Source organism: Notothenia rossii, assembly GCF_949606895.1.
Source record: "Notothenia rossii genome assembly, chromosome: 11".
NCBI classification, from domain to species: domain Eukaryota; kingdom Metazoa; phylum Chordata; class Actinopteri; order Perciformes; family Nototheniidae; genus Notothenia; species Notothenia rossii.
This window is the reverse complement of record NC_136910.1, coordinates 19,365,271-19,380,879: the sequence shown is the minus strand read 5'-3', so window position 1 is coordinate 19,380,879 and position 15,609 is coordinate 19,365,271. Positions and strand designations below refer to the sequence as shown.

The following is a 15,609-nucleotide window of genomic DNA, read 5'->3' as shown; positions in this document are numbered from 1 at the left end:
ATGTTTTATGTAATAAGTTATGTTCTATTGGTAAGTTAAATAAGAATTTGTGTTTAAAGAAAAAGTGGCTCATAATAAGCTGTTGCATTACACAAAAGTAACCGGAGATCTGTGTAACTTCTTTGGAGGAAAGTGATTTTGCTCGGAAAATTCTCTTTCCAGATAAGCTTGAGTCACACATTATGGCCCAGAGTCGGCATCTTTATCTTACCAACAAACCATTAGTGGTTCATACTGCTAAGCGTTTATCATTTCACTCCCTCCCACATTTAATACAATGCTGCTTATCAGTAGACACCTGTGTGTTTCATTAATGCTTTAATGTACTGGAACTAAAATGTTTTTCCTCATGACACATGATCCCAAAACTGTATAAGAGCCAATTTTTTAAAGGCAACCCACCAGGGTATGTGAATTACTTATTTCCTGTCTTTAAAGATATTTAAAGGTAAGGACATTTATTTTAAAATGAATTTAATGTAGTCGTCCACACACTTGATTTAAGCTATATATTTGATGTCTCGAACATTTTATGTTTACTGTTCTTCTCCCATTTTAGACTAATGTACTATGACATAATTATGGATCAGCTCTCATTCAATTAAAACCTTTCTGCCTTTAGCTTTAAGGTCATCATGAAGTTTGAATCTTTGTTCCTCTGGTTGCTTGGAGCGCTGCATGCAGATGCAGACACTCAACACGAAGAGATGGGGTTCGTCCAGTTTACTTAATTTATGTCTTCACAAAGTATACTGTAGGATTATACTGTTTTAAAAAGGAAAAAAATTTGTTTTTTTGCAAAAAGATCTTTAGTGTATTTGTTCAGCACCTTGTGCTTGTGTTTTATAATAAATCTAACTTTATTTTCCCATAGGGTTCAACAAGGTGCAGAGATGCTGTTGAAAATAATCTTCTTCTGATGGCTTGATATCTTTAAATCTTGGTTGATGATTAGTTTGTAATCTTGTGTGTAGTAATAACTTAATTTACTTATATTAAAAAATCAGCACAAGGCAAAATAAAGTGAACCGAGGCTCAATAAATCTATTGTCATGTCTTCTGTTTTCTCAGAAACATTAAGAAGCATATGATGGCTGAAATACTGAGCAGTGATGGAACGTTACTTTTATTAAAATAGTTCACAATTTATATTTTTAATTCAGGCAGCCAACTTACATCGTACTTCTATGACTACATTAATGTATGACGAATAGGCCTATGTGTTATTTACAGTATATGTTACCGGCATAATGGTTAGTTACTTAGTTAAAAAATGTTTTCCTGTTTTAAATTAACTACTGTACCAATACAATTTATCAAGTTCTTTAAGTGTGTTTCACTTTGAGCATCTAAAACATTTGGATAGCAGTCTAGAGAATACATCTGTGCTTTGACTTTAAATTATACAGAAGACCACATTCACCTTAAATACTGTACTTCAATACTGTTGTTATCTGAAATAAAATATTTTAATACTTATTCCACAACTACTTTCGTGAATATTCTGTCTTAAGTACTCAACATGCAGACATCCCTGTAGGGTGATAGATGTATTTTCTTTTTCACCCCTTGTATGTCTTAACCTTTATGAAGCGGTGTATTCTGTTGTTATCAGTGCAGTTCCCGTACTGGCCTGCCTTATTCTCCGGGCCACCAGGGGGCGATATGACATAAACAGAACTTACCGACGAGGAAGTGCTTTACTTCCTGGTCTTCCAAATGGAAACAGTTTTTGCTAAAGTAGCTTGATAAATCACACATATCAATCTTCGTTTCACGTAAATTGTACTTTTACATCACTTTGAGTTTAGTTTTAAAGCAGACTGCTGATTTTAAAAGCCAATGTGGGCAAAGAAGTGCGTATTTAGGGGAATTCTGCAGTGTCTGCACTGCAGTGCCAAAACAAAACATATTCTCGCGGCTAACGTTAGCTTCAGTTCTCGACTAAGCTAACTATAACCTGTAAATTATCTTACTGCACATTATTCTGTGATAACACTCACTAGTTCAGATACTTTATTTAAAGTTTGGACCACACATCAGCAGAATGCACCGAAGAGGAGTTGGTGCGGGAGCCATCGCCAAAAAGAAGCTCGCAGAGGTACAATGACAGTTATTAACCTTTTTGTCTATTCCCATTAACTTGATTTACTAAGACAAGCATTTAAATAACTCACCTGTAATGAATGTTTATATTCAGGCCAAATATAAAGAAAGAGGAAATGTTCTGGCTGAGGACCAAATTGTCCAGGTGAGTTGTGTCAACAGAATGTCATTTTGAGTGAATGTAAAAGCTAAATTCCTTTTATGCTACTTTAAACTCCTACTCCACTACATTCATTTGACATTGGTAACTAGTTACAATGCAGTTTCAGACTATCAATGCAAATATAACGAAGTATGCAGTATGAGTCTACATGTAAGCTACCTAGGAGTGTATGAAGTAGGTGAAATGAGCTCCACCTTCATCAACTGTAATGTGAAAGTTATGGACACAATAAAGCATCAGTTGTAATAATGGACTTGTAGTGTATATGCTATTCTATAATGAACCATTCTTCATAATGTGTACTTTTAATTGCACATGTTGATGCAGATACTTTAAAACGTTCACAAGTAAGGTCATTTAGTTGAAACAGATAATATATAATATATATATTTAAAGTGAGCTATTGAGTACTTCTTCCACCACTGGATAATTGTTCTATATGCTAATTTTGTACATCTGAAAAATAACCATAATTGGTTTCTAGCTGCTGGCCCTCAACACATAAAACTAGACGTTTAAGTTGCTTTAGAAAAACAAAACATACTTACCTGTATGTTGAGAACATTACTAAATTAAAAATAACATTGTGTGCTTCATTAAACGATCAATCAAAAAACGTTTTATGAAATCACATGCCATTTATTAATTTTGAATGCAGTTTTGTTTATTTGTATTTCCTTGTTCTGCATTTACTCACCTGTCTTTGTCTTCTAGATGTCAAAGCAGCTGGAGACCTTTAAGTCCAACCTGGAGGAGTTTGCCAGCAAGCACAAACAAGAAATCCGAAAGAACCCACAGTTCAGGGTTCAGTTTCAGGAGATGTGTGCCACCATTGGAGTCGACCCACTTGCCTGTGAGAAAGATGTGTCATTTATTCTTTGAAAATACAAGAGCCTGGTTAAATGTATTTAAATCCTATGTTATACATTTGTACATCTTTTCCCTATTTTTCTGACAGCTGGCAAAGGTTTTTGGTCTGAGATGCTCGGCGTAGGTGACTTCTATTATGAGCTCGGTGTACAGATTGTTGAAGTGTGCCTGGCCCTGAAACACAGAAATGGAGGTTTGTAATTTGGAACGAAGTAGTAATCATTTTTGTTTGACTGATAACAAAGAGGACACACACATTTCTGCAACAAAAAAACAGTGTCTAAATGTCAACACATATATTATATACAGCAAGTCCAGTATAGTAGAGATAATGTGATTTATTACCTTTCTGGATTTTAGTATTAAGCCATTTAATCCCCTCTATATGCATTACATTAATGCACACAATGTTGCTTGGTTACTGCACATCATCTTATTTCATATTTTATATTCTATAACTCATTGCATTCCATTTCGCTGTAAATTACTGCTTTATTTGATTGCTATTTAACTATTTTATTACAGTGTCCTTAAACATTTTTTGTTGTATATTACATTTTTTGGTTTTATATGGAGATTCTTTGTTTTATATTTTATGTCTGCATCACGACATCAAGTCAAATTCCTCATATGTGTGAACCTACCTGGCAATAAACCTGTTTCTGTTTCTGATTCTGATTTTATATAAAATAATTGTAAAATGATATTTGTTTATTTACAGCTTTACACGGGTGATATGCAAAAAACAGGATTGTATTTTGAGATTGGAGCAGTATCAAAAATAAGGAAAAACAAAATGTAATAAATTATTACATACTAGATACAAATACATTTTAAATCTCAGAATACAAACATGATTTCTATAACGCAGTCCGGAAACATTGATTTTGTTGAAATTTCTATTTTCTTTTAGGGCTTATTACTTTGGATGAACTCCATCAGAGAGTACTGAAAGGAAGAGGTAAATACGCCCAGGATGTGAGCCAGTAAGTGTCACTCGTTAAATATTTAGAAACTCAAGACATCTTATGCCTATCCTAAATTGTATGATTAATACAATTAAACATTTGCCACTCAGAGATGACTTGATGAGGGCCATAAAGAAACTGAAGGTGATGGGGAACGGCTTCGGGATGATTCCTGTTGGAGGGTCTTATTTGGTCCAGTCGGTCCCAGCAGAGCTCAACATGGACCACACTGTCGTCCTGCAGCTGGCCGAGGTAAGGCAAAGATCCTGGGTTAAAAATAACAGTTGATATAACTTCCTTTCTATTACTACCATTTTTGGTAAAAGTCCAAAATACAAAAAGTTCAAATTGAATGCTTTGTCAATAACATTAAGAATTCAGCAACACTGGGAGAAATAAACAGAGAAAGTAAATGGGGAAAACACTTTGTTCTAGTCCGCTGAAAACATACTAATCAATATTCAGTTTGGATCTTTCTACCACAAGATTTACTTACATTCTACATTATAGCTTGACAGATCCTTAAGCTTGTTATTAAATATGTATCACTTTTTTCTATGGCTTTCTTTCACTGTTAAAGAAGGAAGAAAATAAAACATCTAGATGAGGGGACAGTAACGTAAATTAGAATGTTCCTAATATTTGTATAGAGCACTTCTTGTGTAAATACAATGGCGAGGTAATAAAAACATAGCATAATGGTCTGGGCTTTCCCATCCTTCTCATGCATCAGGTGCCAAATACAACTTGGGCTTCTCAGCCCTACCAGGAACGGTGCTGCCTTTTTTGAATAAAGCATTTAGATAAACAAACCACTATGTAGCCAACAACGTTAGAGACTTTTTGTGATGAATTTTTTCTTATCTTCTTTCATTTGTAGAAAAAGGGCTACGTCACAGTTAGTGAAATCAAGGAAAGTCTCAAATGGGAGAAGGAACGGGCTTGTCACGTTCTGGTGAGTGCACATCAATGTATTTCAGGGAGCTGTATGAAAATAAGGCTCTCACTCCTGTGTTGAAAAGAGTTATTCAGAAAATGTCCTTTCTCTTGCATGCAGTAGATTTGACTCTTAGTTAAAAAGATGTTTGTATCTGTGTGTTAGCGCTTCTTCTTTGCCAGGTGTGGCACGGTTAGATGCTACATTAAACAGCATGATTAACAGGTTTGCCTAAGGCTGATCACAGTTAAAGCCCTCTATATAATGTGCTGTTATATCTTTAAATAAAAACATTTATCAGGCCTACCTGTCAGATAGGTGGGAATTCTTGGAAAAGAATAATACAAAATAAATATGCTTTTTTTGTGTATAAAATAAGACTATGATCTTTTATTTAAAACTTGTGAAAACATTGTAAAACTAAAGTATGCATCTTGTGTTTTTCACTGGAACACTATTGACCTCCACTCTTTATATTTCCAGGATCACCTGCTGAAGGAAGGCTTAGCCTGGTTGGACTCTCAGGCCTCTGGAGAAGCTCAGTACTGGCTGCCAGCTCTCTTCTCCGAAATCATCTCCCGTGATGTCACGCCAGAGGAGGCCAATCAGATGACGCCTTGAGAAATGACCGCCAGCTGGTGGACAGCTTCAGAGACATGTTGGTAAACAAAATGTGCCTGGTGGGTGAGGCTCATGTGATGAAGTTGGCTGGGCGAAGATCAATTTCTGGACAAGAGGGGCGCTCTTTAACTTCTATGCAACGAATGCATTCACTTTATAAGACACTGCTGCATTTAAACTTCAGTGTTGCTGGTGTCACTGTTTATGGACGGTTACGGATCAATGTGCAGAACATGTCATTGTTTCTTGGGTTTTCTATAAAGAACAACTTTTAAAAACCAGATGCATTTTTTCCATTTGGTTTTTATTACGTCAGCAGAACATTCAAATGCACTTTATTAAATTGAATTGATCCTTCAAAACATTCACATCACTCAACCTCGCATCAACAACTCATTCTGCCATACACCCTTAAAATCAAATCAACAGAAGGTGAATAAAATGTTTCAATCAGCACGATCTGGTTATACTAGATCAACAATTTTCTCTTAAAGATAAGTGCAATGCTATACTGTAAATATAGAATTGTGGTGAATACATATATGAAGTTTAAAATGACATTTTAATGATTTATTCAACCCAATGGAACGGTCTATTGTTTAAGCATGTTTTGGCCTTTTTTACAGAAAGTCATGAATACCTTACTGCTGTTTATTGACAAAGCATACCATGGGTTTAAAAAAATTGAAATAATGGTTGTCATTTATTTAAGTACAATATATGAAAATCACCTCTCAAAGGTTTGAAAGTCCTTCAATTGTCTACTTTAATGTTTATACCTTTTTATTATGGAGGTTTGTAAGGGCTGGGTTCCAAACATCAGTTCTTTTTTACCTCCCTTTGTCCAAAACATCATAGTGATCATAACATTTATTTCTTCTATGATGAAAAAGTTAAATCATACATTATCAGATTTAATCCAAAAATGGATTTTACAATAGCATATTAGGGACTTTATATTATATATAAATTATAATTTCAGAGTAATATATGAAGCAAAAAACACCTGCGATATGCTTCAAAATCAAGTAAAAAAAAAAGTTACGAGAAAAATACTCCCCAGTGTTTTTAAGACTTTTGTTTAGGCAAAACATATCTGATTTATGCTTAGACAGCATTCAACATTTAAGAACTTTGGCTTTCATTCTTAAATAAGAATATGGGATTCCGGTATTAATAGACGAAAACCTGTTATCTAAATATTTCAAATGTTGCCCAGTTCTGGGGAAGTTTACTTTTAAGTGCATGTCAGGATATAACATTTGCCCCAAATAAATGAGGACATGATGGATTAGATGCTGTAAATCAGGTAGGATTCATGTCTTTAGCAGCTGCTTATATCTGCATGCTGGACATTAACGAATGGAAAAACCCTTCAGAAAGCGTAAGTATGCTTTGATAAATGATCTATAGTAAAGTTGATACACAGGAGATGTGTAGAGAAAATATCAACATGGTCCTTTTACACATGACCACCCATCTTGTTAGAGGTTTTCTTTCTCTAGCCGTTTCTCACAGCTCGTGGCCATAGACGTGATCTTCGTACTCCGCCTGCTCCATGTTGTCACAGATCAACGCGCAGTAGGGACACAATCGGTGACTCCGCTTGTGCTGCTCCAGTTCGTGTAGGGTTATGCCGGGGAAGCTCTCCTGGCAGTGACAACACACCAGCACCTGCTGAAATAGAGACGGTAACAAAATACGGAGCGGATTACGTGTTAAGGCCTCCTTCAAAAATAAACGGTAAACAGCCCAGGCACGCTCAAGCTCAAGTGTTAGATCCAGAGCTCCGTCAGGGAGGGAGGATTTCTCTTTTAGTGTGTGTTTTGATGGGTTGGCGGTTGCCTAAGTTTGTTTCAACACTAGAAAGGACAAAAGTGTACTAGGGCCATTGTAGGAAAATGATATATGTTATCTGACTCGCATATGAACGAACAATGTGGTTTTGTCAATGAACCACATTGCCTTACCTTGAAAAATTTGACATTTTATGAATCTCAGAGAATAATCAAGTTATTTTTTCTCCCAGCTGCTTTATTTATTTTACCTACAATGGCCCTAATACATTTGATGTACGAATTTGGTCATTTAGGTTGTATAAAATGGGCTGTTAACTAGCTGGTACTTTATAGGTACTCTATAGGTTTCCATTTAGTACCATGTCTTCATAGTGTCAGAGAAATATGTAGAGGGATGTTTAGCAAATACTGATATGAAAAATAAGAGCTAGAAAATATAAATAGAAGAACAGCTGTCACATGTTGTTGATATGAATCATTTGAGTGATGGGACAGGTGAGGTTGTGGCTTCCTTCCTTCCCTAATGATGTACTAATATTATTTAACTTACCTCTTGCTCTGTGTCTTCAGCACTTCCTGGAGGGAAAGAGTATGCATTTTCTGGAAAATATATTGGGAAATGGTTAGTAAATATAACAACTTTAACAACAAGGTTATGTTTTTTTATGGTTTATCTTACAAATGAAATGTCTGACAAATGAAGTAACGTGATCATATAGACATTTTTATAAATCTGCCAGATGTTAATACATGTAAATGCTAACGATAAATAACAATACATATTCTGATTTTGAATGATAAAAAATCTATATATATATTTGTGTCTTGTTTCTTATGGGTTTACAAGACAGTGGAAGTGGTCAACATTTAATTCATCACAAAATAAGTAAATATTTTAGGGCTGGATCTTATACTAAATATTTTGAATTCCTTCCCAAACTTTGCAAATAGATTCTGCTTCCTCAAAATATTCCTTCCCTGAAGCACAACTTAAAGGGGACCCAGTTATGCTTTTTGGGTATTCTTTTCCTGTAGTGTGTTATATAGGTTTTTGTGCATGTAAATGGTCTGCAAAGGCTAAAATCCCAAAGTTCTCTCCAGAGGGAGTTTCTCTCCCACCCACCTGAAAAACCTCCATTTGACTCCTTTGCTTACTTCAGTATATGGACATCACTATGTAACACTATGTAATTGCTATTGGCTAGCGCTCCAACACAATGCACGTGATAGGCTAAAGGGCGGGACATCTCAAGCGATTGACCAATCACAAAACCGGCCAGCTAACAGCTAACTCAACCTGAAAATGAGCATAATAGGGCCCCTTTAAGTTCCATAATCATTCAGGCAAAATAACTCAACGTGGATGAAGGTAATTTCACTAAAAACAACAAACCCGACATCCTAGTAAAAAGTAAAGTTGAAACAGTTAAACCCATTCTTAGTTTCACATACTGTAGCTTACATTACAAAAAAGTCTTCCTTGGAGTTTAAGCTGCCGCTATAGCTAATGCTAGTGTTCCTGAGCCAAACTGTGCACATAGTAATTGTTTTCTTTTGTTTAAATAATACTTCACGTTAAGTTTTATACTCTAGTATATTTAAAAAAAGGTGTGTAACTTGTGTTTAAATCATAAAGCAACACATCATTTCCCCCTAACATGACCAGTGCTGGGACTAACGCGTTACAAAGTTTGCGGTAACTAATAGCGTTACTAGTTACCTATTCCCATTAAGTAACGCCGTTATAGTTACTGTGATTTAAATGGTTGCGTTACTGCGTTACATTATGTGATGGGACTGAACCGAATCTCCCTGCTGATGTAATTTACAGGCGAATACAGCGATGTCCTCTCACAGTACCATGGAAAAGTGAGAGTGACCAGAGAGGAGTGATGATTGGTTAACGCGGGGTAACATTTCAGGGTAAGCCAATCAGACAGAGTTGGGCGGGTCTTGCCTTATGGGGAAAATACACAGACACACAAACACATACACGGCAACGCCCACCACCAGCACACACACATACAATGGCAGATGCAAGTATCAGCGAGAGCAGCAGCGCATTTACAACTTGGAGATATAACCACTATTTTCAATTTGTGGGGATAAAGGACGCAAAAAATATTACGGTCAAATGTAAACTGTGTGCAGGAAAGCTAGCATTGTCCACATCGAATAACAGCAATGCCAATCTCCTGAAGCACCTAACTAATGTACATGGGGCTATAAAACTAGTCGCCAAAGACCCCACCGTCTCAACCACCGGCAGTGCCTGTCAAAATGTCTAAACATATCTTTTGTGTTTTATTGTTCCACTAAATTTCATAATGATAATTGCTACAATGATGGGGAGTTGTCTTTTCTCTTACTGTGCCAGAACAACACAAACACTTATTATTTTTAAAGTAAAGTAACTTGTTACGAGTTACTTTTATAATTTAGTAACTAATAAAGTAACTAGTTAATTTTTTGAGAGCAGTAACTATAACTATTACTAGTTTAATACTTTAAAAGTAACTTGCCCAACACTGAACATGACACACATTAAAACTGTTAAAGTAAAAGCTTCTTATGTCTAAATAGAGAGGCTATGTCTTTGGCGGTTGACAGATTTATGTCCTAATGGTAAATAAATATCGTCATATAGCCCAACACTAATGTCTATTCCTGTCTGGTACTAGATATTACCTCAAGTAAACGGGTGACGGGTTCTGGGAAAGACAAGTTGCCATTATCATTTTACATTTCTTGAAGCTCTACAATTGAAAATCCATTCACCTCCAATGTCTCAGTTGTCTGAGATAGGAAAGTGTTTGTGGATTAATTTTCATTTTGTGATTTGAGTGAACCTACCCTTAATACTGCGAGAAAAACATACTTGGAATTAACTTTTTAACTCTCTTCTTTAAATACAGCAAAAATAATTGTCTCACCTATGGTGTCGTACACATGCACTTCAGGTGTGTCCTGCTGCGGCTGCCAGTTGTCGGTGGTTGATGCAGAGGCAGCGCGTGGGGGGGCCTCAGGCTGCCTGGACGGTAAGTCAGCGGGGGGTACTGAGTGGTTTTCGTCATAAACTGTGCGCAGCCCATCGATATCATTATTAAGACTCTGACGGAAGAAATACAGTTAGCATCTATCACCACGTGGTGTAACCATTTGTACATGTGCATATACATTTCTACTATTAGAAATACATTTCTACTCTAGCTTACCAGAAATTGGCACTAATTAATGTTATGCCTTTAAAATCTAAATAACTTAAATAACATACATTTAAAAAAAAAAACAGGCCACTTTAAACCAAAAAAGTGTGCACGTACCTGGTTTTCTTTGTGGAGCCCTTCTTTCTCGTGTCTTAGCAGCATGATCGTATCTTCCTTGTCCTCTACAATGCCCTCTATATCTGCGATTGCTGCATGTGCATCTGCGAGCTGTAGCTGAAAATAATGAAGGAAAACAAGCCTCAGTGTTAAACATGTCCCAGTATGAAGCAAAAAATGGGCCCCTTTAAGATTTCCTTGACCTGAACTTCTCTACCGACCGATAGCTTGAACTTGTAGCCACATTATATAGCTAAACCGTTCTTACAATTTTTTGAGTTTACCTCTATTTTGTTACTTTTCCGTTGTTCCTTGTCCAATGATTTGATAATCTTCTCCGACTGTTCCCTGACTTCCAGTAGATCTTTCTCCAGAAACTCAGATTGTCTCACACTTTTTTTGGCTTCCTCTGTCTTGGACACGAGCTGCAGCTGAACTTCCTGTAGCTGGGTGGCCAGAGTCTGACACTTCTCCTGGAGAGAAAACAGCAATAATCATTTAGCATAAATAAAGAGTCCTGGTGTTGTTTGTATTAAAATCATTAGTATTTTGTTCCCACCCTTAGATCGTCCTCAGGACAGTTCTGCAGAGTCTCCTGCTGCGACAGCCTCTTGTGTAACTCCTGGTTCTCCCTCTTCAGGTCGTCCATGTTGTGTGTGAGGCTTTGCAGCTTTTGCAGCTCCACAGAGAGCCTCTCCTTCTCTTTCTCATTGCTCTGAAGGTCAACCTGCCAAAGGTAAAGAACACACATTTCAATACAAGATGTAAATGTTGAACTGGACGCAAGTAATCTATTAATCTGACCTTTTATTTTTTAGATTGACCTGATGACGTCAGAGCAACAAAGTGTTAGAACAGTGTTTACAGTGGCAAAGGTATCTCATTTTTGAAAACAGATTTAACTTGTGAGGTTACTTTATAGTTATGGGTGTACTATTCCCAGTATGATCTGCTCTTTAAGAGTACGTCTGCAAATATTTGTATAGGGCTGAAACTAATTAAGAAAAGTGACTAAATTAATCTATCATCAAAATAGTTTTTGTGTGCATCTGTATGAAAAAACTGTTTTAGAAAAGTGTAAATATATAGAAGGATAGAAACCAATGCGCCCTGCTTTGGCAGAGTAGAAAAGTCAAATACACTAAAAGAAACAATCTAAAATAACAGCATCAGGCGCTCTGCTACAAAGTAGATTTACCTGGAGAAGCTGGTCGTTGTCTTTCAACTTTAACAGTTCCCTTTGAGTTCCTCTGAGTTGAGATTCTAGCCTAAAAAACACCAAAAAAAGCTGTTACAGGCAAAGAAACTATTTCACTTTGATGATGAATCATAAAACGTGCAGACTCGACTCACGTGGAAATCTCTGCACTCTGATCATTGATCTTCCTCTTGAGCTCCTCGCGCTCCTCTTTCATTTGGTTGATCTTTATCACAGCTCGGTTGTATTTCTGTAAGAAAACATATGATTTATAAAAGATTTTGTCAGAGCCTTTAACAGCAAAAAAGATACAATCATCTTACTTCATTTTGCTTTGATTCTCCATCCAAACTCAAGCTTTGACTACGTCCTTTCTGCACGGCGGCTTCATGTTGCTGCGTCTCCATCTGCTTTGTCATTTGGGTCAACATCTCCTGTTGACGGCACACCAAGGTTAGTCTTCACACCGAAAATGCAGCACTGATTTCACACGACGGAAATACAAACCTTTGCGTTGCCCGTTTCTTTCACCTGCTGCTGTAAGGTGCTCAGTAAGTTGTCATTTTCTCCCTTGATTTGATCCATTTGTTTGACCAGTTGACTCATTTCTTTCTCTTTCTGATCATTCTGCTCCTGTAGAAATAGATCATACCATGTCAAACATCAAAGTTCAATATTTATGTAACTCTCCATGGCGCAATGAGTTCATTATTTCTCAGCAAACCTTTAAGCTGGCAGCTTCTTGCTGTTCCTTCTGTAGGTCATTTTCTAAGGTTTTGTTTTCTTTCCTTATCTGATCCAGCTTTTTCTGCAGATTAGATTTCTCCTGTACGCCCTTTTCCAACTGCTCCTGGGTTAATAAAAACACATTGAATCAATATAAAGCTTTATTTAGATTCACCTTTCTTTCTGTTTTCATTACATATAAACAGTTGTGTCTGTTAAGTGCTCAAATCCTCAGCCAGTAACACTTCTGCAAAAAGTACTAATATTGATTATTAAATATTTCTACAGTGGTAATGTATTGATTTAAGATACACCCGCTGGCGTTGGCTCCACATCTATCATTTGCGTTTGATACCTGTGTTGTAATAACCAGGAGGTCATCATCCACGCTGCCCTCCATGCTTTGCTCCTCTGGACTTCTGAAACAGAAAGGAGTGCTGGCTCCTCGCACTTTACCAGTACTGTTCACGTAGCAGAACTGGTAGAACTCGACCTCATCTTTAGGCAGGTAGTACTCTGATGGGACAGGAACAGAGTGAGCAAAAGCTTGTTACAATGTTTTCAGGGCTCTAACTAAAGTTTGTTTTCTTTGTTGATTCATTAATCAGTTGTTCAACCTGTAGAAAGTCAGAAGATAGTGAAAAAGGCCAGTTAAAACTTCTAAAACTCCTTAGTATGTCCTGGGTTGTGCTTGTTTACAGGCTAAAATGCAAATTATGACATTTAAGAAAATGTAAGTAGGGAATGTGTAGACTTGTGACAGGACTTTTTATTTCTTTAATCTGAAATGTCACAATTCTAATCACTGTAAGTAATCAGTAAAATCTCACTTCATTTACAAGCAGAAACACTCTCTCACTCTTGTGTTGTTGTTTTTTAATTGTGGGAGAATGCATACTTTGGAAAAAATTGAAACTATCTGAGAAAGAAGTTGAGTTCCACACTGAGGCAGTAAACTGTGATGACAAGTCACAAGTATACATTAGTTCCTCAAAAAAACGTGTGTCAGCCACTGGTCTAAAAGACAGTAGAGGTGTTTAGTTAACTGATCAATATCTCTAAAAACAGCAAATAAATGCTGCAGGAAACCTCCAAAATATGGAGATGTCCTGCTTTCCTCTGTTAAATATCATATTAAATATCTTTGGGTTATAGACTGAACAAACAAAACATTTCACCTTGAGATACTGGGATATACATTTTCACTATTTATTGACATTTTATAGACCATACGATCAATAAATTAATATAGAAAATAATCAGCAGATATGTCAATACTGAAAAAAAACCTGTTAGGAGCAACCTTTAAAGACACTGAAACTAAATATCTTGAAGCTCTGAGAAATTAGAAAGTGGAGAGAAAATAAAATCTGACCCTAGTTTGAATAGAAGACTGAATAAGAGATTATGTCAACAACACTGAGCCAAAGGATCAGATGTGTGTCATCATAGCAGCGCATAAAACCGATTTAAGAGCCACTAATTACTCATGACCTGTTTACACTTTACACTTACAGTGTTCCAGACATCTGAAGGCCACGTAACAAGCATGACTAGGCATTATCACCCTGTGGGAAAATTGAAACTATTCCTTACCTTTAAAATAAGCTTGCCTGTTGGCAGACTCTTGCCCTACCACATCCAGAGATGGCTCCACCCAAACAAAGGTATGATAATCCTTTGTTGAGCTCCACCCCACCTGAAGAGGAGACAAAACAAGAAATGCACCACGCAGATATATAAAAGCAAATCATGCGAGCACAGGCACTTTTCCTATCTGGTTGAATGTTGCCCTTTGAATTTAGATGTATCATGTTTGATCAGGGCAGGCCGAATAATAATAATATTTTTTTAGAAAGAAACATTTTAACTTTTTTCATTGCCTGTTTTCATCAGAATACATTTTCTGGAAACCAACTAAACTGCCTAAACATATTTCCCCAATGTATTCCTGTGACTGATTTGAAATGTCCATACCAACATGAAATCAAATTATGAAGGAACTACAATGATTATTTATTGCTAAAGCAACCTTTTACATTTTTTCCTCACCTTAAAAATGCCCACCCAGTCCCTGGGGTTCGGCTGGAAGGCAGCAGTGAGGGTGTAGCAGCAGGTGATTCCGGGGATTGAAGGCGGGTATGAGTACGGGGTGTCAGTGAACACCACCTGGGAGAAGGTGTGGGGATTACGTTCCTCGGCCTCTGCGGGGTTCTCCATGGGGAGCTGCAGCCAATAAACAAGATAACCACATGACAGCAGGGGAAATGTCAGATATCAGCACCCGTGTTTTCTCAGGCTCCATTCTTCCGGTTGTTGTTGCTGTTGAAGCGTAGCCCCCAACCTTTAGTTTCATTTTCCTCCAAATCCATTACGCATTCAAAATTAACTCAGAAACACAGCGTTAAAGAGGCTTAAACGTTTATTAAAACGATTTCACCTCTCACTAAGGGTGATATTTCCTCTGTTTTACAAACTTTTAGAGTAATTCACGTTTTTTAAACATAAAAATAAAGAAAGCGAAAGTGAGCTGCGGCAACAAAGACTGCACACGAAACATTATAAAATGTTAACTTTAATAAAAAAAATTGTTTACTTCTTCAAGACTACTTAATAAACATTCATTTTCTGACTAAATGTTGAAACAAAGACATGCAACTTACATTTGCAGACACTTGTCACAACACCGACATCAACCGTCTTCTCAGGTCGGATTCAGGCGCTGTGATGAGTTCAAGTTCTGTTCGGATGTTTGTAGTACCAACTTCGTAAACACCGACAAAACGTGCATATAAAAATGTCCCAGTAAAAAAAGTTTCCCATAATTTCACTTTTTCATGTGATTTTACAGAATATATTAAGATTCTTAAACCTATAAACACCAAAAAGTAATACAAC

General features: G+C 36.7%; 2 protein-coding genes across 3 annotated transcripts; one reads left to right on the top strand and one right to left on the bottom strand.

Annotated features, from left to right (window-relative positions):
* The first annotated feature begins 1,670 nt into the window (after positions 1 to 1,670).
* On the top strand, positions 1,671 to 6,760 carry snf8 (SNF8 subunit of ESCRT-II). The gene is made up of 8 exons (XM_079658186.1): positions 1,671 to 2,101; positions 2,201 to 2,251; positions 2,984 to 3,122; positions 3,228 to 3,332; positions 4,053 to 4,125; positions 4,218 to 4,359; positions 4,988 to 5,062; positions 5,528 to 6,760. The coding sequence occupies exons 1-8, from the start codon at positions 2,048 to 2,050 to the stop codon at positions 5,663 to 5,665; spliced, it is 777 nt and encodes a 258-aa protein (XP_079514312.1). The 5' UTR covers positions 1,671 to 2,047; the 3' UTR covers positions 5,666 to 6,760.
* calcoco2 (calcium binding and coiled-coil domain 2) lies at positions 5,949 to 15,533 on the bottom strand. 2 transcript variants are annotated; one of them, XM_079658156.1, is made up of 15 exons: positions 15,375 to 15,533; positions 14,764 to 14,937; positions 14,308 to 14,410; positions 13,067 to 13,227; positions 12,710 to 12,835; positions 12,493 to 12,618; positions 12,309 to 12,419; positions 12,141 to 12,235; positions 11,986 to 12,055; positions 11,347 to 11,514; positions 11,072 to 11,260; positions 10,788 to 10,904; positions 10,398 to 10,575; positions 8,015 to 8,064; positions 5,949 to 7,342 (listed from the first exon to the last, which is right to left on the bottom strand). In XM_079658156.1, exons 2-15 carry the CDS (start codon positions 14,929 to 14,931, stop codon positions 7,178 to 7,180), a joined length of 1,827 nt encoding a protein of 608 aa, XP_079514282.1. In that variant the 5' UTR covers positions 14,932 to 14,937; positions 15,375 to 15,533; the 3' UTR covers positions 5,949 to 7,177. The 2 variants fall into 2 exon arrangements, with proteins under 2 accessions (XP_079514282.1, XP_079514283.1); XM_079658157.1 differs by having other exon boundaries at positions 12,517 to 12,618.
* Positions 15,534 to 15,609: the final 76 nt, after the last annotated feature.